Raw genomic sequence first — 24,218 nt, 5'->3', positions numbered from 1 at the left:
TCTGATGTGAGCATCAAAAGAAATGCAGCCCCAGAATTGGAGAATTCTTGCATGAAGAATTGATCAAAAATTCCAGAATGGGGCAAAAATGTAAGAATAATGAGTTTGCTTATTTAAGTGTGGTGCAATTCAATCTACAAAGTTGTGGTAAAAATCCCAATACTATCCGACTGACTTTATTTCTATCACTGACCATGTGTTACATATTGCATATGTGATGAAATCTGGGCTTTCGCCTATTTTTATGTTTTTGAGACTGGTCCTTTTAATGAAAAGGGAAACTATGAAAGGGAACTGACTCTCCTGGTTTCAGTTGCTATGGAAACAAAAACCGAAACCGAGATTGGAAAGAAAACCTTCTGGGCAGATAGAAACTGGTTGAAGCTATGTCGAGGGCTGCAGAGGCTCAGTGGTAGCGTCTGGTGAGTCCAGTGGTGCAGTACGGGCTGAAGTAAACAGAGACAACTTCACACACTGAGGCCAAGTTGCTGCAGTTGCTCCATTTATTTGAAGATAGCAGCATTGACAGATTTAAGTCACCTAAACCCAGTTGAGGAAGTTCTGTATACATGTGCCACTTTGGGAGAAGACTGCACCATGCAACTTGGGTTGGTTATGCCTTACTATTGGCTTGGCATCAGGCTCGCTCCTAGAAGGAGAGGAGCTGAAATTCTTTGTAAAGAAAACAGAATTTTGAAAGACTTTGTAACTGGATTTGATGACCGATATCCTGCGTGGATTGTCAACACAATTCGTAAACTCTGTCTTAAGTTGTACCTGCGATTTATTCCATAACTCGAGGGCTGCAATTTGTTGTTGATTTATGTTTAACTTGTGTTGATTATACAAGTTTGTATAAAGATTATTAAAGATGATATTTAGTGTTTGCTTTGATTGTGGGGCAGCATGATGCTAGGGACCTGGGTTTGATTCTAGCCTTAGGCAACCAAGTGTGTAGAGTTTGCATGTTCTCCCTGTGTTGCATTCAATTTAGGAAAAAAAAATCTGGAATCAAGATTCTCATGAAGAACATGAATCGATTGTCGGAAAAACCCATCTGGTTCACCAATGTCCTTTAGGGAAGGAAACTGCCATTCTTAACTGGTCTGGCCTACATGTGATTCTAGACCCACAGCACTGTGGTTAACTCTTAACTGCCTTCTGGGCAATTAGGGATGGGCAATAAATTCTCCCAAGCCAGCGATGCTCTCATCCCATGAATGATTAAGGGAGAAAAAAGAAGGGGTTTGGGTCTGGGTGGGATGTTGTTTGGAGAGTTGGTGTGGACTCAATTTGCAGGGACTTGAAAATACATGTTAAAAATTATTCTGTTTTCAAACTGTGGAACCTTGTGGCTTCATTCTTTTAATAAGTAACTGGAATTGCAGTTACTAGAGCAGTAACAATATAAACAATCAGAAAACAGCTTCTAACTATGATTAACAACACCATTAAGGATCCATTTGTAATGCTTTGCAAATATTTGCAATACATAATTCTGTCTCATGTCACTTTGCTACTACAGTATCATTATATACCTCTGAGAGCAGTGGGAAGCAACTGAAGAGGTAGCAAATTAAAAGTGAGGAAAGCAGGTGAATAAGCATTCACAAACACGTGAAAAGTGTAATGATGCGTAGCTAGTTGGTAAACACACTAATAAGAAAAATGTGAAGCTTACCTAATCCAGTCAGACTTCTGACAATACTCTATCCTTTAGATAGTTGTTTGCTCAGGAAAATAATATGCTAAGCAGCTTTCCAATCTAAACTTGCATACCTCCCAATAAAACACGTAAAACAGCCTCGTTTTCTTTCATTTTCACCCAAGTATGGCCATGAAACATTCTCGTGACAGAACACAATAGTTAGCTTGGTATTGGTGTTTTATTCTGTCATGGTGCACAAGCGATTAAAGCTGTTTCAGTCACAGAAATCACATCCAATTTAACCCCACATTTGTGACAACATTTCACTTTACCAATGAGCAATTTGCTTAAGGCAGGAGTAAGACACAGAATTCAAATACAAATGTGCCAGGCCATATGTTCTAATCTGTGCCTTGCAGCCATTGGAGTTTAAACTGAGAGGTATCCAAAAGCACAATGGATTGGTATTTTATACTCCTCCCTTACTGTGTTTGGAGGGGACAGCATTTAAACATTTGTGATGGGGGCAAGTGGGAACCCAACCACATTCCCACTGCCACCTTTCCACTTTCATCCCAATCAAGTCTGTAGCAAGAATGCCCCCATGGACAGCCTTCCCATCCCTTTGCCAACAGACACCAAATGGATCCTTAATTATAGGCCATTGGTATTAACCTAGCAGTAGGAGCTCTTGTGGTGCAGTGGTAATGTCCCTACCTCTGAGGCAAAGTCCCACCTGCTCTAGAGGTGTGTTCCAACATGTTGCCTCCAGGATATTCTCCTCAATGCTTTAAGGTCACTGTTTGAGCTGCTTAACAGCATAACAACCATTTCTTCAAATCATGGGATCATCAATCTAAAGCCTTAGAGAAGAGCTCATTTAAGACAAACTCTTGTGGCAAATGCAGAAAGCCAGACAATTTCCATTGCAAAAACAGAAACAAAATGCCAGAAATCTAAATAAAAAAACTGAAAATGCTTTAAACACTGAGCAGGGCCCAGTGGAGAGAGAAACAGCCCGTGCCAGTGTCCTTTCATCAGAATGGGGAAAGACCTTGAGAGGCATTTGCCATGCTTGCCTTTATTCATCAGTGCATCAAATATAGCAGTTGGGAGGTCATGTTGTGGCTATACAGGACATTGGTTAGGCCTCTATTGGAATACTGTGTTCAATTCTGGTCTTCCTGCTGTAAGAAGGATGTTTTGAAACTTGAAAGGGTTCAGAAAAGATTTACAAGGATGTTGCCAGGGTTGGAGGGTTTGAGCTATAGGGACAGACTGAATAGGCTGGGGCTTTTTTCCCTGGAGCGTCAGAGACTGAGGAGGGGCACGGATAGGGTAAATAGACAAGGTCTTTTCCCCAGGGTGGGGGAATCCAAAACTAGAGGACATAGGTTTGAAAGATAGGAAAGATTTAAAAGGGACCTAAGGGGCAGCTTTTTCATGCAGAAGGTGGTGCATGTATGGAATAAGCTGCCAGAGGAAGTGATGGAGGCTGGTACAATATTTAAAAGGCATCTGGATGGGTATATGAAAAGGAAGGGTTCAGAGGAATATGGACCAAATGCTAGCAAATGGGACTAGATTAATTTAGGATATCTGAACAAATTGGACCGAAGGGTCTGTTTCTGTGCTGTATATCTCTATACCTGTATGTAACAGATTTTAAACAAATATAGAGAAATGGAAAAGGGAGATGGGAGAAGGCACAACGTGGACGGTGGAAAGCAGAAGTGATTATGTAACAACTTTAATGATGATGAAAGATAAAGAAACAAAAGATGTGTTGAGAGAAGTTGTGAATAGCAACAGCAGAATTTGCTCCAGCAGCTGATGTACAAAACCAAAAACAAATGATTACAGAAGCAGAAGGTATGATCTGATATTATTGAACTCAATATTGAGTGTTGAAGGCTGTGAAGACCCTAAATTAAAGATGAGGTACTTGTTGTATGAGAAATCCTGACCACAAAACACTGTATTGTTTGAGGCTGTCTGTACTATTGCTCACAATTGGGTGGGTTCCTGTCACCATCCTCTGTCAGGTTAGAGATCAATTTGGTCTGGAGTGGTTGATGAAAATCACTCTCTAATGTAACATGAAGAGGACCTTGTCTTAAACAAGATGTAGTTTATTGCAATGATGTACAAGTCCCACCAGTGTAATGGACATTGTCTCACAGCCTATATACAGGACCTGAATGGTGGTCTTTCTTCTTCAAGATCCTAAGCTGTATCTGCACGAACAAGGCTCTTAAAGCTGTGCCTGAAGAAATATTCTGATCCCCTACCACTGCTTGTCCGAGCTACTTAAATAGAATCTGGTCAGCTCCTCACATCTTTTTTTTACGAGCAGTGAAATGAAATCCGCACCCACTGCTCACCATGTTCTATACAACATCCTCACTACACATCACCCTCTATTTTCAGGCTGTCAGCACTATTACTGACCATAGCATAAATCTACTGCCACCATTCTTTTTAAGATAGGGACCTATAGGGTCAATTTGATCTGGTGTGGTCAAGAGAAGGCACTCGCTAGATTAATGAGAACATACTCTTCAACAAGATATAGTTGTTTGCAAGTTAACAACTGGATGTTCTAGACATTGTTATGGAGTCTATTGAGAGGACCTGGATGTTAAGTCTTATACCTTGCAGATGCTTCTCCCACAAAGCCACATGATATGATCACAGTGGATGATCCTAAAGGCACTCCTCACCATTAACCCTTTCAGACCCTTACATCCTTATACAACAGTACTGTTGCTCAAGCTAACATTGAACTTCATTGGCAATGGGTCAGATATCAAAGGCCCCGAGGTCAGATTGAAATTGGAGCAGAGAATTAGAATAAGCAGTGTCAGAAGTTTTGGATCACGCTTGCAGATTGAATAGAGACACTTTGCAAAGCAACCTGTGTTTGGCTTCCCCAGTGTAAGGCAGCCGACATTATGAGCAGAGAATACAATAGACCAAGTTGAAAGACGTACAAGTGAATCAGTGTTTCACAGGCGTTTTTGAGGTTTCTGTCAGAAGAGAGGAGATACAGGGGACGTGTTGCATTTCCTTTGCTTGTAGAGGAAGATGCCATAGGAAAGGGTGGGATTGATCAGGAAGGGACTGGAAGGCTGCCTTACCAGCATGGTCCCTTTGCATTCTGAAAGGGGGTGGGAAGGTTTAATGGAGACCTCATGCTGGAGGTGGTGGTAATAAATGGAGCATGATCTGTTGAATGTGGAGGCGGGTGGGTTGGAAGTTGAGGACAAGGGGAAATCGACTGTGGTTCTAGCAGAGGTGCAACTGGAAATGGAACAGGCATAGTCAAGGGCCCTGTGAAGCAGCAATCCTCGGATAAGGAAACAGCAGGAGTTGGAGGGTGGCACTGTCAGATCAGCTGTGACTGAAAAGGCAATACTGGACAGATGGACGAGCAAGGTGTGATGAAATGTGGTTGTGGATTCTGATTGACAACCGATCCCAAAAAAAGGAGACAGAGGAGACAAGGAGGGAGGGAAAGGTCAGCGACAGGGCATGTAAAGGCAAAGGACGGATAGAAAGTGGAAGCAAACTGGGTGAAATTTTCCGATTTGCTGCAACAGCAGTAAATTGCACTGACACAGTCATAACTGTACCAGAAGAAAAGGCTGAGAGAAGGGAACTTGAGCAGGACTAGGACAAGGAATAACCACAAATTCCACACTGAGGCAGACAGAACTCAGAACCATATGGGTTCCCATAGAAACATCTCATATTGGAGGAAGTGAACGGAGTTAAAGGAGAAAGTTGTTCCGTGTGTTTGAAGATTCAAATTTGGTAGCTCTTATGCAAAAGATTTTGAAATTTCAAAAAGAGACATAGTTTTAGCAATAGAATTACAAATGCCTATTTTCTATTTTCTATTTTTAAGTTAGTGTAAATGTCTCAAGTATTGAGAATCTGCAACACCAGATGCAGGATAAGATATAGGGACAAAAACAGAAATTGCTGGAAAAGCGCAATCGGTCTGGCAGCATCTGTGGAGAGAAATCAGAGGAAGGGTCTGAGGAACAAAGACTGAAGGAGAGTCACTCGACCCAAAACGTTAACTCTGATTTCTCTCCACAGATGCTGCCAGACCGATTGCACTTTTCCAGCAATTTCTATTTTGTCTGTGATTTACAGCATCAGCAGTTCTTTCAGTTTTTATTCAGGATAAGATCGAGTTTTATTGTGAAGTACTTAACACTCCAGATGATGAGATTGCAATTTACTGTGATGAAGTGTGAACTGGTGCATTTTGGGCATTGAATAAGGAAGGAGAGTGTAAACAAAATGGTGTAATTTTGAAGAGAATGCAGGAATTGAGAGACCCAGTGGTTCTTAAGCACAAATCTTTCTTCAAAGGCAACACAGTTGAAAGGATTTTTTTTTTAAACCTTTGAGAAATAATCAGAGAGATGTGAGGAAAAAGCAAGGACATTAAACCAAACAGTAATGTGTACTTACTCTCAAGTCTAGCCTGAGCTCTCACAAGAGAATATTGTGCATCTCAGATGTAATTTTACTAGCTAATAGGTACAATGTAATAAATCTTCACTGTTTGGCAGGGCCAAGTCAATCTTCTGACTTAGGGCTTCCTGTGCCACTTGGGCTAAATCACATGGACGAACTCCAATAAGAAGGACCGGTGGCTGGGAATCTATCCAAAGCATTTCAGATGGTTCAGGTGGACACAACCACAATATGACAGAGCCCACTGTTGTGGAGTGACTAGAACAGCTGAGATTGTTTTCCAGAGCAAAGCAAATTCAGGGGAGATTTGAGAGAGATGTTTCAAGTTCAAAGGAATTTTTGATGCTGCTCAGCGAGTAAATCCAGAGGACAGATGTAAGACAACTGGCAAAATAAACAGTGGGAAATTGAGGAACAGTCATCTAAAATTCTCCATCGAGAGGTTGGTGGAAATGGATTCAATAACAACTTTCAGAAGGAAAGTGGATTTTTTAAATTTCATTTGTGGGATGTGGGTGTCACAGGCTGGTCAGCATTTATTACCCATCCTTAGTTGCCCTTGAGAAGGTGGTAGTGAGCTGCTTTCTTGAACTGCTGCAGTCCTCCTGCTGTGGGTTGACCCACAATGCAGTTAGGGAGGGAATTCCAAGATTTTGACCCAGTGGCGGCGAAGGAACAGCGATATATTTCCAAGTCAGGATGCAGTGTGGCTTGGAGGGGATCTTTCAGATGGTGTTCCCATGTATTTGCTGAGCTTGTCTTTCCAGATGGAAGTGGTTGTGAGTTTGGAAGGTGCTGTCTAAGGATCTTTGGCGATTTGCTGCAGTGCATCTTGTAGATAGTACTTACTGCTGACACTAAGCGTCAGTGGTGGAGGAAGTGAATGTTTGTTGGTGTGATGCCAATCAAGCAGGCTGCTTTATCTTGGGATGGTACCAAGATTCTTGAGTTTTGTTGGAGCTGCACCCATCCAGGCAAGTGGGGAGTATTCCATCACACTCCTGACTTGTGGCTTGTAGATGGTAGACAGATTTTGAGGAGTCAGGAAGTGAATTACTCACTGCAGGATGCCTAGTCTCTCACCTGCTCAGTATTTTTATGGCTAGTCCAATTCAGTTTTTGTTCAACGTTAACCTTCCAGGATGTTGATAGTGTGGAATTCAGTGTCAAGGGGTGATAGTTAGATTGTCTCTTATTGGAGATTGTCATTGTCTGGCATTTACGTGCCAGGAACGTTCCTTGCCACTTTTTAGCTCAAGCCTGAATATTGTCCAGATCTTGCTGCATTTGAACATGGACTGCTTCAGTATCTGAGGAGTCACGAATGGTGCTGAACATTGTGCAATCATTGGTGAACATCCCACTTTTGACTTTATGATAGAGAGAAGGTTATCGATGAAGCAACTAAAGGTGGTTGGACCAAGGACATTACCCTGAGGAACTGGGGCTCTTGTGGTACAGTGGTAGCGTCCCTACCTTTTACACAGAAGACCGAAATTCAAGTCCCACCTGCTCCAGAATTGTGTAATAACGGCTCTGACCAAGTTGATTGGAAAATATCTACCCTGAGGAACTCCTGGAGCTGAGATGACTGACAACCACAACAGAACTATCTTCTCTTGTTCCTGTTAGACTCCTTGAAAAGGAAAGGACTGCAGGGCCAAATGGGAATGGGCGTGAGACTGACTGGATACATTTTACAAAGAACCAGTGCAAACACAGTGGGAAGAATGGCTTCCTTTTGAACTGAAGACTTCATGATTGCTGTCTTTTCTATCTAACTCTGTATGTATCGCCCAACTTACACTATCGCTATCCTCCTCACTGCCACCCACAATGTACCAGGATGTAGGGCTGAAGATTACAGAGATGCGGAGGGATGAGACCAAAAAGGGAATGTGAAAGCAAGGATGATAATTTTAAAGACATCACTTGACCAGGGGCCAGCTGCAGAAAACCAGCACTGAGCAACTGTACAATCAAAATATCAACGAAAGCACACTGTGTGCCAGCCCACTGTTGAAAACTCCTGCTCCCTTTGCTTTCCCCCCACCATGGGAAATATGCTTACTGTTTTTGAGAAAAATCAATTAGCTTACACATAATCCATCCTAAAGGTAAAAATCATCTTTGCATCTTGAATATGAAGGATTCTTTAGCTAATAAAAGAAAGCCATGGTGCCCTGTTTTAATAGGAGCAGAGGTCACACTCCACGGAGATCCGATAGCATAGTAATGATGCATTTACAAGACACAGGCTCCCAGCATCTGCTCACACGTTGTAACTCCACATCCTGTTCAAACCTGGTGGAAATGGCCAGTCAATGTAAAAGGGGGAAGTGAAGACTGCAGGTATGTTGTTCAGAATAGAGAAGAGAAACAGCTTAGACTTCCACTTTCCATCCAGAGAGATCATTCCAACCTCCACTCTCAAGGTATTTGCACCATGAGGCTTTCCATGCGTGTCGAAAAGACAGTTCCATGCGTGTCGAAAAGACAGTTCAAAACCTCAGCGAGCCCTTTAGCACACCCAATTTGGTTTCAAGGCATTTCCTGTTGAAGATCACAGTTAACAGCCACCAAGTAGAAAAGGAACCAGGTGGTCAGTATGTGAATTTAGATATCACCTAATCCCTCAATGTAATTGTCACACCACAGGCTGCAGTGTCGTTGTACATGGCTCCTGATTTCACACAGATAATTAGTTACTTGGCCAGAAACTGTGTGGTCTCTAATTAATGTGAGCGATCAATGAACTTATCTATACATTAATATTTGCTATTTTACAAGAAACCTTAACATCTATTTTAAAACAAGTCAGCACTTCCTTTCAAAGCTAAAACATGTTTGTTGCTATTGTAAACTGGAGCCTTGGTGTTGCTTTCAGGAATCATACATTAGTGCAGTTTAAAAAGAATTTCTACATTATTTTTTTCCTGTCTGCCGCCATTTAACAAATATCCTTTTCCAAAAGAATTCAAGAATCTACTCGGATACTGGGGGCACAACTTTGAAGGCCCTTTTCATAAGTCGGGCCTCGTATGTATAAGGACACTGACTGGATCACATTATTTTCAGTCCATTAATAAATATCAAAGGTAAAAAAAAATGACAGGCCACCAGCCTTTGAGCAATGCATCACATGCCCAAGACTCGACTTTAAGCCAACAGTGGAACTGTAAGAACAAAAGTGCTGGAAGCTATTTGGCCCATTGACCAATGCTAGCCCTTCAGCTGGGGTTATTTATTCCAATCCATTATCCAACAGTTCCTTCCAGTTTCTGTACACATTGTGAAAATTTCAGAGTAGGTTGTGGGGCATGCCTATGACCCCATGCAAAGTATTTCTCCTGCCCCGACTCTCCAACCCCTCAACCTCCAACCACTGCCCCAATTAATTCAAGCATTATTAACCTTGAGGCACGTCAATTTACATGGTTTCCCAGTCTCGATTCCTGTTTCAGAAAAAGTGGAAAGCTCATGCAAATTGACAGTATACCAATTGACGTTTGACCTTCTGAAACCCCCGGGGGGACCATCCAGACTTGGAAAGTCGCTGCTTTGTCCTTCAGCACGTGCAGAGTTAGCCCATTTTAGCTAGCATGGCAGTACGATGCCAGCTCAATGCCAACCAGCTCACACAAAACCCTTCATTGGGGATGCAAACATGAAGACAAAGTCCATTACTAAGCTGGCTGGAATCACCAAACCCACACACACAACCCTCACTTCAGTATCCGACCACCAATTTAAAGAATAAGCAACAAGAAAAAAGGCATTTATAACATTTTATTAAACAAATCAATCCAAAATTCCCTAAAAAAAAGTTAAATGACAACTAAAACTTGTCTGGATGAGCTTTCATTTCTTCTTTGATTCGGTTTTCCACCTGCAGTGAGAGACTGGTGTTGGTGCTGGGCAGGTTATAACTGATGAAAACCTGTTTTCCTGTCTTCTTTGCTGCATGGTACATTCAAAGGAACAAATTGGAGCACAGTTAAAACCTGATGTGGAATACGGATTCTGAGTACATTTCAATTGCTTAGCATTTGACATTCATATGTAACTGGGGTATTTGCTCCTCATCTAGAAGCAATCTCGACATGCAAACCATCAGTAACATACTGCACTGCACAGCACATTTATTGTGAATTAGAAGCTGACTGTCAGTGTCTCTACTTGTCACAAATGTGACCAAGGAGTGCTTTCTGTTCTCCCCCATAATAGGGGCAGCATGGTGGCTCAGCGGTTAGCACTGCTGCCTCACAGTACCAGGGACCCGGGTTCAATTCCACCCTCAGGTGACTGTCCACGTGGAGTTTGCATGTTCTTCCTGTGTCTGTGAGGGTTTTCCACCAGGTGTTCTGGTTTCCTCCCACAGTCCAAAGATGTGCAGGTTAAGTGGATTGGCCATGCTTAAAATTGCACATGAGGTGTAGGTTAGGAGGATTAACCATGGGGAATGCAGGGTAGGGGTGGGGGGGTGGGTGGGATGCTCTTCAGAGGGTCAGCGTAGACTTGATGGGCCGAATGGCCTGCTTCCACACGGTAGGAATTCTATTCTATTACTTGTCTGGAAATGCAACCTCTTATTGCAAGAAATGCAGATTTACTGCTTAACTTGTACCTCCACCACCTACACATTGTGCTACAGAGCCTTAGTAATGCTCTTCAGTCCAGATACAACCCTCACTAATGAAGCTGTTACTCGAGAAGGCAGGATCTTGTCTGTCTTTTACTGCCTATGAAGATACTCTAGAGGACCAGATAAGTAGGTGGGCACTCTCATAACAGTTTTTAAAATGGGATTCATCCCACTAAAACAAATGACACATTCACACTGAAAAGGAAATGAAGTGGCTAATCACACATTGTAATATATTAAGGCAATTGTAAAAATCAACAAAAGTAATAAAGCAGATATAAATGACATATTTTAACCTGATTTTAAAAAATGAAATGAAAGGAGGTTAATAAAATCCCACAAGATTAATCAGTTGCTGACATTCTCTCTTCTTCCCATGGCCCCAGTTCCAACAATTTCCTGGATTTTTTTTTTAAATGAGCACAGCAGTGGGTAAATTCACTCTTTAATTTCCCCAGTTTCCCAGCCAAAACAATCTCATCTCTATCTCAGTCGCCATGGGATTACACTTCAAATGTGGGGTTCAAGGAGGATAAACAGAAAGGCAGAAAATCAACGGACTCTTTACAAATTGAGAAATCTAGATAAAGGGCAAAACTTATCGACATCTCAAGCTTGAACAGTGAATCAAACAAACAAAGGGAGGTAGGGAGTCACACTTGCCTGGAGTGCTGCTGCAACAACACTCAACAAACACTCATCCCTGGAACATCTGGACATCAGCTTGTTTGGGACCACATCCATCACTTTCAACATTCATTCCCTCCACCACTGACACTCCATAGCAGCAGCATGTACCATCTACAAGCAGGCACTACAGAAACTTGGCAAAGCTCCTTCAGCAGCACCTTCCAAGTTCACAAGCTCTACCATCTAGAAGGACAAGGGTATATGGGAACACCACCACTTGCAAGTTCCCCTCCAAACCCCGCACTATCTGGACTTGGAAATATACCCCCGTTCTTTCAGAGTTGTTGGGTCAAAATCTTGGAACATCCTTTCTAACAACATTGTGGGCCTGCTCAAGCACATGGAATGAGCATTGATTTTGATGGTATTGTCAAAATGGAGACAGTCGAGAAAGAGTAGGAGAGAGAAGACTGGATGGTTGGGAGCTAAAGGCATGAACTGATTATCTTTTGGATGTCAAACTTTAATCCTATCCTGGCCAGGGAGGTGTGAGAAAAGGTTTGAAGAAACACTAAAATGTATAGCCTTAATGTTAGCCTGTCCTCCGTCTCAACTGAGTGGACACAAGGATTCTTTTTTATCTAGACAACAAAGACTGATGCTTTAAACAATGCAAACATCTAGTCATTGGCCCAAGAAGGTTTTAATGGGATTGGGTGTTGTGGCAGAACAGGAATGATGATTGCATAAAGGGAACAAGAAAAACAAAACGAAAACAAGTTGCAATATTTTCCTGGATTAAGAAACATTCTTACCTAGCCTTTGTGCCACAGAGTTCGGAGTGGTGTCAGAGGAATCTCCAAGCATTAATGTGGACACTGGCATTGGGTCCTGCAAATTAGCAAAGTTATATTCCCATATTTACATATTAGACGTTAAGAATTTGAATGTCGATAATAACCACATGCTTGTTGTTTCTCCTTACATATTTGTTTGTAGGCTTTGCTGGTTAACCTAGCATTTATTGTCCATCCCTAACTGTCCTCATAAAGGTGGTGATGAACCAACATCCTGAACCATTGCACTCCACATGGATTAGTTACACACAAGGAGCTCTCTGCCCATACTGAACAGACTCCTTTATCTGGAGTGTGCAGGCACAAGAAGGATCAGAAGTGCTGTCGTCACAAAACACTCGGCAATTTATTTGTGTATTATCCAATAACACAGACAGCAAATAACTTGTGTGATAGTAACCAAAGTCCAATTCGTCCCAAAATCAGAATCATTTTCTCATCAAGGTCCAGATTTATCTGGAATCCGGGACTGATGAAGAACTAGGGACTTTTACTCACTGAAAGCTACTGCAACTTTAGGAAGCTAGGCAGTTCAACACCGAGATGCTAACTATCAATATCAATTAGCATCCCAACATTGTGGACCTCCCAGAGCCAGCGATCATTTAAAAAAAATCAACAAGAATTTCAACTTTTGCACCCCACCCCCGCACCGCTGCTGTTTAATTCCTTAAGTTACACTTTCTTCAACCATGCATTTTAATTTTTGTTTTCTTTATTCATTCACGGCATGAGGGCATCGCTGGCTCGGCAGCATTTATTGCCCATCCCTAATTGCCCAGAGGGCAGTTAAGAGTCAACCACATCATATTACATTATGCCAATGAGGAGAAAACATCTGAAGTTTCTGGTTCCACCATACTTCCACTGGAAATCATGTCTGATACTATTATTGGGTGCAGGGAATGGAAATTGTTGTACTCCACAGCATAACATCCGCCATCCCAATAAAATGCACTTTACTGATCCACAAATCAATGGAAGTAATCATTAAGGAACACCTTGTAGAACATTATTTTAGAACACTATTTTAACCAGTGCAGCAAACTTCTGGGAGTTTTTTTTTAATAAAATGAAGCAACTTTGAGAATGTTATACCAATTGTTGGTATATTTTCAGTTACAGAATGAGCAAGCTGAAAAACAAAAAAAATGTCATACAATACAGCAAGCAGAGGAATGCAGCTCAGGATCACTTTACTGAGCTGTTTCTTTCCTCAACAGAAGAAAGAATATATTATTCCTTCACTCTGGGATCTGATGCCTGCAAGTGAACTTATTATTTGCTCTATTTCTTTTACTCTGGAATAGATCTTCACCTGCCTCTCACCACACCAGATAAAACAATCAGTTTCTTAGCTTCAAGCTAAAACGCCCTTGGTATGGTGCCCAAAAACAAGAATCAAGAACAGTCCCAGAATAACCATCTTGGAAGTTTTTCTTCCCTCCAACAGGAAGTTATTGTGTGGGGAAATCATAAACAGATGAGGAAAGGGGAGATGGCCTAGTGCTATTATCGCTGGACTGTTAATCCAGGGACCCAGGTTCAAATCCCACCACGGCAGATGGTGGATTTTGAATTTGAATTTTTAAAAAAAAATCTGGAATTAAGAATCTAATGATGGCTGTAAATCCATTGTTTGAAAAACCCATCTGGTTCACTCATGCCCTTTAGGGAAGGAAACTATCATCCTTACCTGGTCTGGCCTACATGTGACTCCAGACTCACAGCAATGTAGTTGACTCTGGGCAATTAGGGATGGGCAATAAATGCTGCTTAGCCAGTGACGCCCACATCCCATTAATTTTAAAAAAAATTCTGTCTGCGGGTGACAGCTCGCTGAGGGTTTGGTACCAAACATGCTAACTACTTTCTGTACAATCTATAAAAAACAACTGCATATAGCATACTACAGAAAAACCATTCTGTTGAACCTTTCAAGCCACTGTGTTTTTAGTACTGTACACTTCAGAACCCTCTTCATCAAAATGTTTCCTGATCTTCCCCCTTAATTCTTCAGATGCTAAATCCAAAACAGAAAGCACATACTTGACACTGTAACTGAAGTGAAGAAACTTACAGCGATTCAATGAAACTTACAACTGAAATGATTCAGTTTCCAATTGGGAATCTGGTTCATGCAGCACTGCCTGAGACACATCACTTGCAAATTAATTCATTTGTGGGATGTAGGCATCACTGGCTGGCCAGCATTTATTGCCTGTCCCTAGTTGCCTTTGAAGAGACTTTGTAGCGATTGGTACAACTGAGTGGCTTGCTAGGCCATTTGAGAAGACAGCTGAGAGTCAACCACATTGTTGTGGGTCTGGAGTCACATGTGGGCCAGACCAGGTGAGGATGGCAGATAAGTTAGTGAACCAGATGGATTTTTCTAACAAAACAATCAACAATGGTTTCAAGATTATCGGTAGAATTTGAATTCAAATTCCACCATCTGCTGTGGTGGGATTCAAACCCAGATCACCAGCACATTAGCCGAGTTACTGGACTAATATTCTAGAGATACCAGCAGTGTGGCAACACCTGCCCCGACAGCCCCAGACACACCAGTTCCCTCCATCACTGCTTCAGACGTCAGATCAGTCTTCCTGGGAATCAACCCAAGGAAAGCGACAGGCCCGGATGGTGTCCCCAGCCGAGCACTCAGATCCTGTGCGGACCAACTGATGGAGGTATTCACCGACATCTTCAACCTCTCCCTCCTACAAGCCGAAGTCCCCACCTGCTTCAGAAAGACCACCATCGTCCCCATACCTAAAAAAGCACATGCAACATGCCTTCATGACTACCACCCAGTACCTCCGAACTCAATAATCATGGTGCTTCGAAAGGCTGGTCATGGCCCATGTCAACTCCAGTCTCCCAACCCGCCTCAATCCCCTACAATTTGCTACCGACACAACAGGTCCACAAAGGATGCCACATCCCAAGCCCTGCACTCATCCCTGGAACATCTGAACATCAAAGACACCTACGTCAAACTCCTGCTCATTGACTACTCTCCGCCTTCGACAGCATTATCCCCTCCAAACTGATCTCAACTCCGTGGCCTTGGTCTTGGCACCGCCCTGTGCAGCTGGATCCTCAGCTTTCTGACCCACAGACTGCAATCAGTGAGGATAGGTAACTGCCATCTGTGGACTCCATTTACATGGCTCGATGCTACAGAAAGGCTGCCAACATCAAAGAACCCAGTAATGATCTCCTACCACCTCCTCCGTCAGGCAGAAGATACAGAAGCCTGAACACTTGCAGCAGCAGGTTCAGGAACTGCTTCTTCCCAGCCATTATTGGACTGTTGAACGGACTCTAGCCTCAAATAATGTAGCCTGCAATGTAACCTGTATGCCTCCAAGTCTTTTTGATCTGTACATCCTTTGCTTGCTGTGATCTACCAGCACCGCTCGGAAACAAAGTTTTTCACTGTATTTTGGTACATGTGACAATAAAATCAATCATAATACCACTAGGCCATCACCTCCCCTTAATATTCACAACTACAGTCAGTAGCAACTGCTTAACTATCCTGTTAGGCTTGTCACACATCTGCCTCGATCAGTAAAGCTGGAATTGCTTCAAACAAAGACTCCTAGAAACTTGCAGCCCTTCTTTCTGCGAGAATAGCTCACAAAATTATACTGCACAGAGCGTCAGGCCAGTTTTACTCCAGCTCACAAACACGTCTCTAGGGAAATAGACTACTAGAGAGGTCAAATCCACAGTACAATTCTATCCCAGTCAAGTGAGCAAGGCAGAACAGAAATGGAGTACAGTAAAAGCAGGAAGTGCTGGAGTAACTCTGCAAATCTGGCAGCACCAGGGTTAATGTTTCAAATCCACTACAAATCTTCCTCAGCACAAAAACTGAGGACTCCACTCCCTCTCACACCATGCCCTTTCAGCTGATCAAATAACCATCTGAGGGCTAATTAGGAGCAATCCAGTGGAAAGGTGGGGAATTGGAGAACAGAGGGAAACCTAGACCATTTGACAAGGTAGGCCAGGACACGATGAGGCAGAGGGCTTACAGCTACTGGTTCGAAGGGCACTTTCTCTCAGAATCAGTTTATTTTTAAATCAAAACCACAAAGAGATAAAATAATGCCATTAAATAATAAAAAAAAATACTGCCACTTTCCCAGCAGCAACTTCTGTTCCCTTCCATCCTGGTCCTGGCAATGGGACCTTTCCTTCCACCACAGTCTGACTCATTGTTGCTGCTGTAAAACACCCTCAAAACCTCCGCACATCCGACACTTGGAAAATGCAACAGGCAATGTAAATTCACAGACAACTGGGTGGTTAGCAAGCTTAGAATCACAGAATCCCTACAGTGCACATAGAAGCCATTCAGCCCATCGAGTCTACACTAACGCTCTGAAGAGCATCCAATCCATCTAGCGTGCAAATCCCTGGACACTATGGACAATTTAGCGCAACCAGTCCACCTAACCTGCGCATCTTTGGACAGTGGAAGGAAACCCATGCAGACAGGGGGAGAATGTACAAACTCCACACAGACAGTCGTCCAAGGGTGGAATTGAACCCAGGTCCTAGCGCTGTGAGGCAGCAGCGCTAACCACAGCCATCTTGCCATAAAAGTGTGTTCCAGTGTGCCTACCTCTGGGGCAGTTGGTCAGGGCTCAAAATCACGCCCTAATTTGTGCACAGACCACCTCACAGATGCCACCTGCTGGGAAATTGAACCCCGGTCTCCTGTGTGACAAGTAGGGATACTAACCACTATATTATCAAGGAGCCACAGGTAAAGTCGCCATAGTCTCAGAGGACCACAGGACTGTTCTCCCATCAGAAAGACAGGATTAGTGATGGTTCTCAGGCAAGATTGAGAAGACAGGACTTTCACAGGAACCTCAGCCACAGTGGAAACTGACCCCAGCTATTGGCATCAACTCTGCCTCACAAACAGGTCATCCATCCAACTGAGCCAAACTGAAAACATGAAACCAGCCTGTGGAGTTATAATGGCACAGGAGGAGCCCAGCCAATTCATTGTTAGCAGTCCAGTCAGTCCAATTTCCCTACTGTATCCCCAGAGCCCTGAAAGTTTATGCTCCACAAGTGCCCCCCAGATTACCATTTGAATTCATTGACTGTCACCAGTCCCATCCCTTTCAGATAGTAAGGCCCATAGTCATTAGCTCTTGCTGTGTTATGAAAGATCTCCATCGCATCCTCCCTGTATCTCTCAAAATCTTAAATCTGTGTACCCTAGTCATAAAGTTACTGCTCAAATTTCTTAATCTGCTGAATCAGGACAAAGAAATTCCTCCTTGTTAAACTTAAGACACTGCAGAGAGACAAATTAATTATTTGCCCAATCTGTGCAAGAAAAAAAAACGTCTGCAATAAAATGAGGAAAAAAATTCACTAACATTTTCAAAAAGGCAAAGACCCTATCAAAATGCTTTTAGATTACTCAGATGTTTAAACATACAAAAATAAAGCCCAGATAAACTGGTTTTAAATTGTTAGACAAATTACTAGTCTACAATACTGGGAAAAAAATTACAAAGAACAAGGAAAAATACAAATTTAATTGGATGTAGAACGTTGCAGAATGGTGGAAACCAGAAATAAAAACAGAAAATGCTGGATTTAAACAGCAGGTCAGGCAGCTTCTGTGGAGGAAAACAGACTTAATGTTTCAGGTCATGACTGTTCATAGGAACCGAACAAAAAATGGAAAGTTTCCATTTCTCTTCAGTGCTGGAAATAACAGAGAGAGATCAGATCAATAATGCACACTGCCAAAACGCAGCTCACTGCAACCTCCTGTCCTTGATCCCAACTCAGACTCACTGGAACAGCTATTTGTGGATCAATATCCCTCAAAAGAAATTAAATCTTTGATTCAGAACAAATAAAAAAGCTTTTTCTTGATCTTCAAACGGTTTTGAATCTGAACCATCAAAAATTTGACCCAAGAGAGGTTTCCCTCACTCGACATCAAATGCGCTGACTTATTTATTTTAGTACATCTTCCGCATAAGTATGCCAACACACAAATCAGAGGAGTAAAATGGAACTGCACCTTCCACTTGGCCTTTCCCTCTGAGCAAACAGCCCACCTGAGGACTCCTGAACCAACTCTTAACAGTTTCACCACCACCTAGTTAGGATCAGTTAACACAGTGCAGTCTAGAATAAGGACTAAACTGGAGACATACTTGTTCTAAGAATCAATACCATATTTAGCTATATTGAACAATTAGGAAATCCTGCCATGATTGCAACATCATTGATCAACACTCCATATACATTTATCCAAAAAAAAAGCCATCCTAATTTTGAACAGATTGATGTTTGGCTAAAATCCAGTAGAATCATAGAATCCCTACAGTGCAGAAAGAGGCCATTCTGACCATAGAGTCTGCACCATCGCTCCAAAGAGCATTCCACCCAGACCCAGACCCACACTCCCTCCCCACTCTACCCCTTTAACCCCCATTTACCACAGCCAATCCACCTAACCTGCACATCTTAGGACTGTGGGAGGAAACAGGAGCACCTGGAGGAAACCCACACAGACACAGGGAGAACGTGAAAACTCCACACAGTGAATCAGCCTGTCATAGACAGTACCACGAGATCAGGAAAATCAGTAAATATCTCTTCCAATAGCATACTGTTACTGAGGAGATAAAAACTGAAATTTAATCATGAATGAACCTTTCATTGGTAACTACAAAAGCCAATCAGCCTAATGGAAAGACATTTTTGACAGTTATTGCAGATAGATGACTTGAACATTGAAAATTAATTTGTCATATTAACTTTCTTCCCACTATCATAAAAGGCACTGTCCTCTCAGTCATTAGTGCTCTGATATTTTGCACCTTCAACTCAATATGATGGAGCTCAGTAACACCAGTCATTTTAGAGAATTTAATGTCAAATTTTACATTCTTTATAATTTTCACCGGAACTATGCCATTAAATCACTCTTGCACTTGGAATTTTGCTCTCATCATTCATTTCCACCCTGATCCAGAAAGACCATAATAAGAACATAAGATACAGGAGTAGAAGTAGGCCATTCAGCCCATCAATTCTGCTCCACCAGTCAATGAGGTTGTGGCTTATCTACCCTTCAGTTACTTCCTTCTAACCTACAAAACACAATTCAATAAAGTTTTAATAAATTAGGTCACAACAATTGATGTCTTAGGAATGGAGTAAAAAGAAGCAAACAAAAAACTTACTCATTACACAGCTTGCACTATACAATAATTGTTCCAACTACTCAGTATTCACTATAAATTATCCCGGTTTCAAGTTTATTCTCAAAGATGTTCAGATAACAGCTGCAAAGCATCTGAGCATTTCTCACACTTTAGGATGTTGTCCGAATCCTTGGTTGAAATGGTTGCCCTGTTACCACCCTATTCAAATTGTACAGTGTTGGCATTCTATGGAGAAGCCTCGGGCTTTTAAGAATTTCCTCAAAAGAATTTTAAAATTCTCAAAAAGTGATGCTTTCAAATCCCTACAGGTGCCCAAGCCTCCTCCTTCATCTCTAACTTTCTCCAGTCCTAAAATCTTTTAACAAAATGCACATGATCTGTACATCCTTGCTTACTATGATCTGCCTGCACTGCTCGCAAACAAAGCTTTTTACTGTACTTAGGTACATGTGACAATAAATCAAATCAAATCACTCCTCCAATTCTGGCTTCTTGCACATTCCCTGATTTTCATCATCCCCACCATTGTTCCTTCACAGCTGCTGCCAAAGAATTCCCTCACTAAACCTCTCCCCCTTTACCTTAAGATGTCCTTGCCTACCTACCTTTGAGATTATGGGCACTTTGTGCCAAACTATGTTTGGTGGACTACCTCGCGAAGCACTTGCAGTTTAGTTTACTAGTTAAAAGGTGCTATATAAATGCAAATTGTTAATGCAAGGGAAAGGACATGGCAACTCACTACCATGCTCCTAAGAATCACTTTTGGCACTAACATTCAAATTAGGAGTGGGAGTAGGCCACTCATTCCCTTAAGCCTGATCTGCTATTTAATAACGTGGCTGATCTCATTATTCCTACTTACCCCTGATAACCTTTCACCCTCTTGTTTATCAATAATCTAACTTTAAAATACTCAAAGAACTGCTTCCGTCATCAAGAGAGTTCCAAAGCATCGAGAGAAAAGTTTCACCTCATCTCCGTCTTAAATGGGCAATTCTTTCTTTTAAACAGTAACCCCAAGTTCTAGATTCTTCCACAGGAGGGAACAGTTCTTGTGCATTTCTCCTGTCAAGAGCTTTCAAGATCACGTATGTTTCCTACTCTTCTAAAATCCAGTGGATAAAAGCCTAGCCTGTGGAACATTTCCTCATTAAATGTATTAGTCTAATAAACCTTCTCTAAATAATACTGATGTCCTTCCTGAAGTAAGGGACAAATACTTGATGCAGTGGTCCAGATGAGGCTTCACCAATGGCCTGTGTAACCGAAGCATAATCTCCATATGTCTGTATTCTGTTACTTTTCCTAATTATTTGCTTTACCTGCACCTTAAGCTTTTGCAATTTATACACTGGGACACAAAGATCCCTCTGCATCTCACCATTTAGAATATTTTTCTTGCCAAAACAGGCAATTTCACATTTTCCCACCATTATACCCTATTTGTCAGATCTATACCCACTCAATTAACCTATCTATATCCTTTTGTAGCCTCCTTAGGCCCTCTTCACAACTTATTTTCCTACCTATCTTTGTGTCATCAACAAACTTATCAAGCATACCTTTGGCCTGTTATTCAATTTATCTGCACAATTGCAAACAATTGAGGCTCAAGAACTGATCCCTGTGGTACATCTCTTGTTGCATTTTATCAACCAGAAAAAAAAACATATTTAAGCCTACTATGTCTCGTTAGCTAGGCAATTTTCTGTAAAGAATGAATGGACTGGAAACATTAACAGTTCTGCTGAGTTTCATCTGCAATTTCTGTTTTTGTTGATTTCCAGCATCTGCAGTTCTTTATTTCATTCCATACATGCCAATGCTACCCCCTACACCAAGAACTTTCTGTAACAACCTTTGATGTGGCATCTGATTAATTGCCTTCTGAAAATCTAAGGACAGTATCTCCAACAATCCCCTTTAACCACTGTACGTATTATTTGACTAGTTAAAAAGATGCTACATGCTTCAAAAAAAAAACCAAAAAAAGGGTTAAAAATGATTTCACAAACCATGCTGAGTCTGCCTGATTATGCTGAATATTTCTAAGTGTTCCGCATTATTAAAAATCTTTAATAGTAGCTAAGATTTTCCCTGTGACAGTTGTGAAGCTAGCTGGCCTATTGCTTCCAGCTTTCCATCTTCCTCCCTTTTTGAATAAAGGGAATTAGACATTTAATGAGAACCTGTGAATTTCGGAAAATTACATCAGCTACCTGACTGGTAATTCTTTTGAAGACCCTATCAGGATCGAGCACATTTTTTTTTGTAAATTAACTGCTCCCCCCACCAACCCTAGACCTGCAAAGCTCAGTCCCTGAGAGTTTTCGTTCTGACCACTCGGGGGAGTTCCAGAATTCACAACAGCTTTAATAATTCGCATCGTTGCTCATATAATCTCCTCGAACTGAATGCAATTTTAGCACCAAACGTTTTTTTTGGGAGGGCTGGCGACTTTAAGGGAACATTACGTTACTTACAAATTTGGTGCACATGGCTACAGCAAGGTTGGAGAGGGTAGGGGAGCTCCCCACCCATAAAAAGAAGCTGTCCTTCATGCGGAGGACGTGAAAATGCACCGTCAGCTCCGACAGCTTCTCGCTGAAGTTATGCACGGACAGAGTCTGCCGGGCAGTCGCCCCGTCCTCTCCTGCAGCTTGCATCCTCTCAGCCGGCCTGGCGCTACAAGCACAAGCGGCTGAGCGCTCCCCGGGACTGACTGACTGACTGTCTGTCTGTCTGTCAATCACCCGGACGGGGACCCCACATTCTCTCTCTCTCTCTCCAGCAAAGACAGCGCTTCCTGGTCCGCCTCTTGTTGCTGCTGACTCACAGCTCAGCTCTATAATCTCAGCTACGGCCAGAGGGCGATGCAAGCATAGGACTGGAGCTGCAGATAAAACCAGCCCCGATTTTGCATCAACCTTTGTCAGGGCCAGTTAGAATCACAGAATTGTTACTCAGAACGAGTCTACTCAGCTCATCGTCCTACACCGGCTCTTCAGTCTCCTGAAATAAAATACAACTGAGGCAGATTAAGACTGGAGGCACAGCTACAGAGTGAAGGGACAACTGTATAGAATTGAGATGAAAAGGAATTTCTTCAACCAAAGGGTGGCGAATCTGCGGGTCTCATTGTTGCAGAAGGCGGTGGAGGCCAAGTCATTGAGTGAATTTAAGATAGAGATCGGTTGTTGATTGGTAAGGAAATCAAGGGTTACAGGGAGAAGGCTGGAGAATGGGGTTGAGAAACACATCAGCCATTATCACCTTTGCTTCTTTTGCACTTCACTTTCAATCTGTGACAAAAAAACTGGGACATGCCGATGCTGGAGAATCTGAGATAACACGGTGGATGAACACAGCAGGCCGAGCAGGAAAACTGACGTTCCCACTCTAGTCAGAGATAGTAGGAACTGCAGATGCTGGAGAATCCGAGACAACAAGGTGCAGGGCTGGATGAACACAGCAGGCCAAGCAGCATCATAGGAGCAGAGAGGCTCCTTCTTCAGAAATGGGGGAGGGGAAGGGGGTTCTGGAATAAATAGGGAGAGACGGGGAGGCGGATAGAAGATGGATAAAGGAGAAGATAGGTGGAGAGGAGACAGACAGGTCAAGGAGGTGGGGTTGGAGCCAGTAAAGGTGAGTGTAGGTGGGGAGTTAGGGACGGGATAGGTCGGTCCAGGGAGGATGGACAGGTCAAGGAGGCGGGATGAGGTTAGTAGGAAGGAGATGGGGGTGGGGCTTGAGGTGGGAGGAGGGATAGGTGGGAGGACAGGTTGGGGAGGCAGCCTCCAAGCTTACTTCTTTAACCGTGAATCTAACCCTCCTTCTACTGACCCCTTCTCCCGCTTCCAACACACCCCCTCCTCCTGGACACCACCCCAAGGCCTCCTACCCTCCCTCGACCTCTTCATCTCCAACTGCCGTCGAGACATCAATCGCCTCAACCGCTCCACCCCTCTCACCCACTCCAACCTCTCCCCCGCAGAACATGCAGCCCTCCGCTCCCTCCGCTCCAATCCCAACTTCACCATAAAACCCGCGGACAAGGGAGGCGCAGTTGTAGTATGGCGCACTGACCTCTACATCGCCGAGGCCGGACGCCAACTCTCCGACACCTCCTCCTACTGCCCCCTTGATCATGACCCCACCCCTGAGCACCAAACCATCATCTCGCAAACCATCCACAACCTCATCACCTCAGGTGACCTCCCACCCACGGCCTCCAACCTCATCGTTCCCCAACCTCGCACTGCCCGCTTCTATCTCCTTCCCAAAATCCACAAACCTGAATGCCCCGGTCGACCCATTGTCTCCGCCTGCTCCTGCCCCACCGAACTGATCTCCAACTATCTAGACTCCATTTTCTCCCCCTTGGTCCAGGAACTCCCTACCTATGTCCGTGACACCACCCACGCCCTCCACCTCCTCCAGAACTTCCAATTCCCCGGTCCCCAACACCTCATCTTTACGATGGACGTCCAGTCCCTCTACACCTGCATTCCCCATGCAGATGGCCTTAAGGCCCTCCGCTTCTTCCTGTCCCGCAGGCCCGACCAGTCCCCCTCCACTGATACCCTCATCCGCTTAGCCGAACTCGTCCTCACACTCAACAACTTCTCTTTCAATTCCTCCCACTTCCTACAGACAAAGGGGGTAGCCATGGGTACCCGCATGGGCCCAAGCTACGCCTGCCTCTTTGTAGG

The 24,218-nt window shown here is 43.1% G+C and overlaps 1 protein-coding gene across 1 annotated transcript; it reads right to left on the bottom strand.

Moving 5' to 3' along the window:
* Nucleotides 1-9,916: 9,916 nt before the first annotated feature.
* On the bottom strand, nucleotides 9,917-22,348 carry psmg4 (proteasome (prosome, macropain) assembly chaperone 4). Its single transcript, XM_048610323.1, has 3 exons — nucleotides 21,990-22,348; nucleotides 12,233-12,308; nucleotides 9,917-10,102 (listed from the first exon to the last, which is right to left on the bottom strand). The coding sequence occupies exons 1-3, from the start codon at nucleotides 22,170-22,172 to the stop codon at nucleotides 9,981-9,983; spliced, it is 381 nt and encodes a 126-aa protein (XP_048466280.1). The 5' UTR covers nucleotides 22,173-22,348; the 3' UTR covers nucleotides 9,917-9,980.
* Between the last annotated feature and the right edge of the window lie 1,870 nt (nucleotides 22,349-24,218).

Source organism: Rhincodon typus, chromosome 2, assembly GCF_021869965.1.
Source record: "Rhincodon typus isolate 14 chromosome 2, sRhiTyp1.1, whole genome shotgun sequence".
Taxonomy (NCBI): Eukaryota; Metazoa; Chordata; class Chondrichthyes; order Orectolobiformes; family Rhincodontidae; genus Rhincodon; species Rhincodon typus.
Note: the sequence above shows the minus strand (reverse complement) of the source record. Positions and strands in the feature narration are given on the sequence as shown.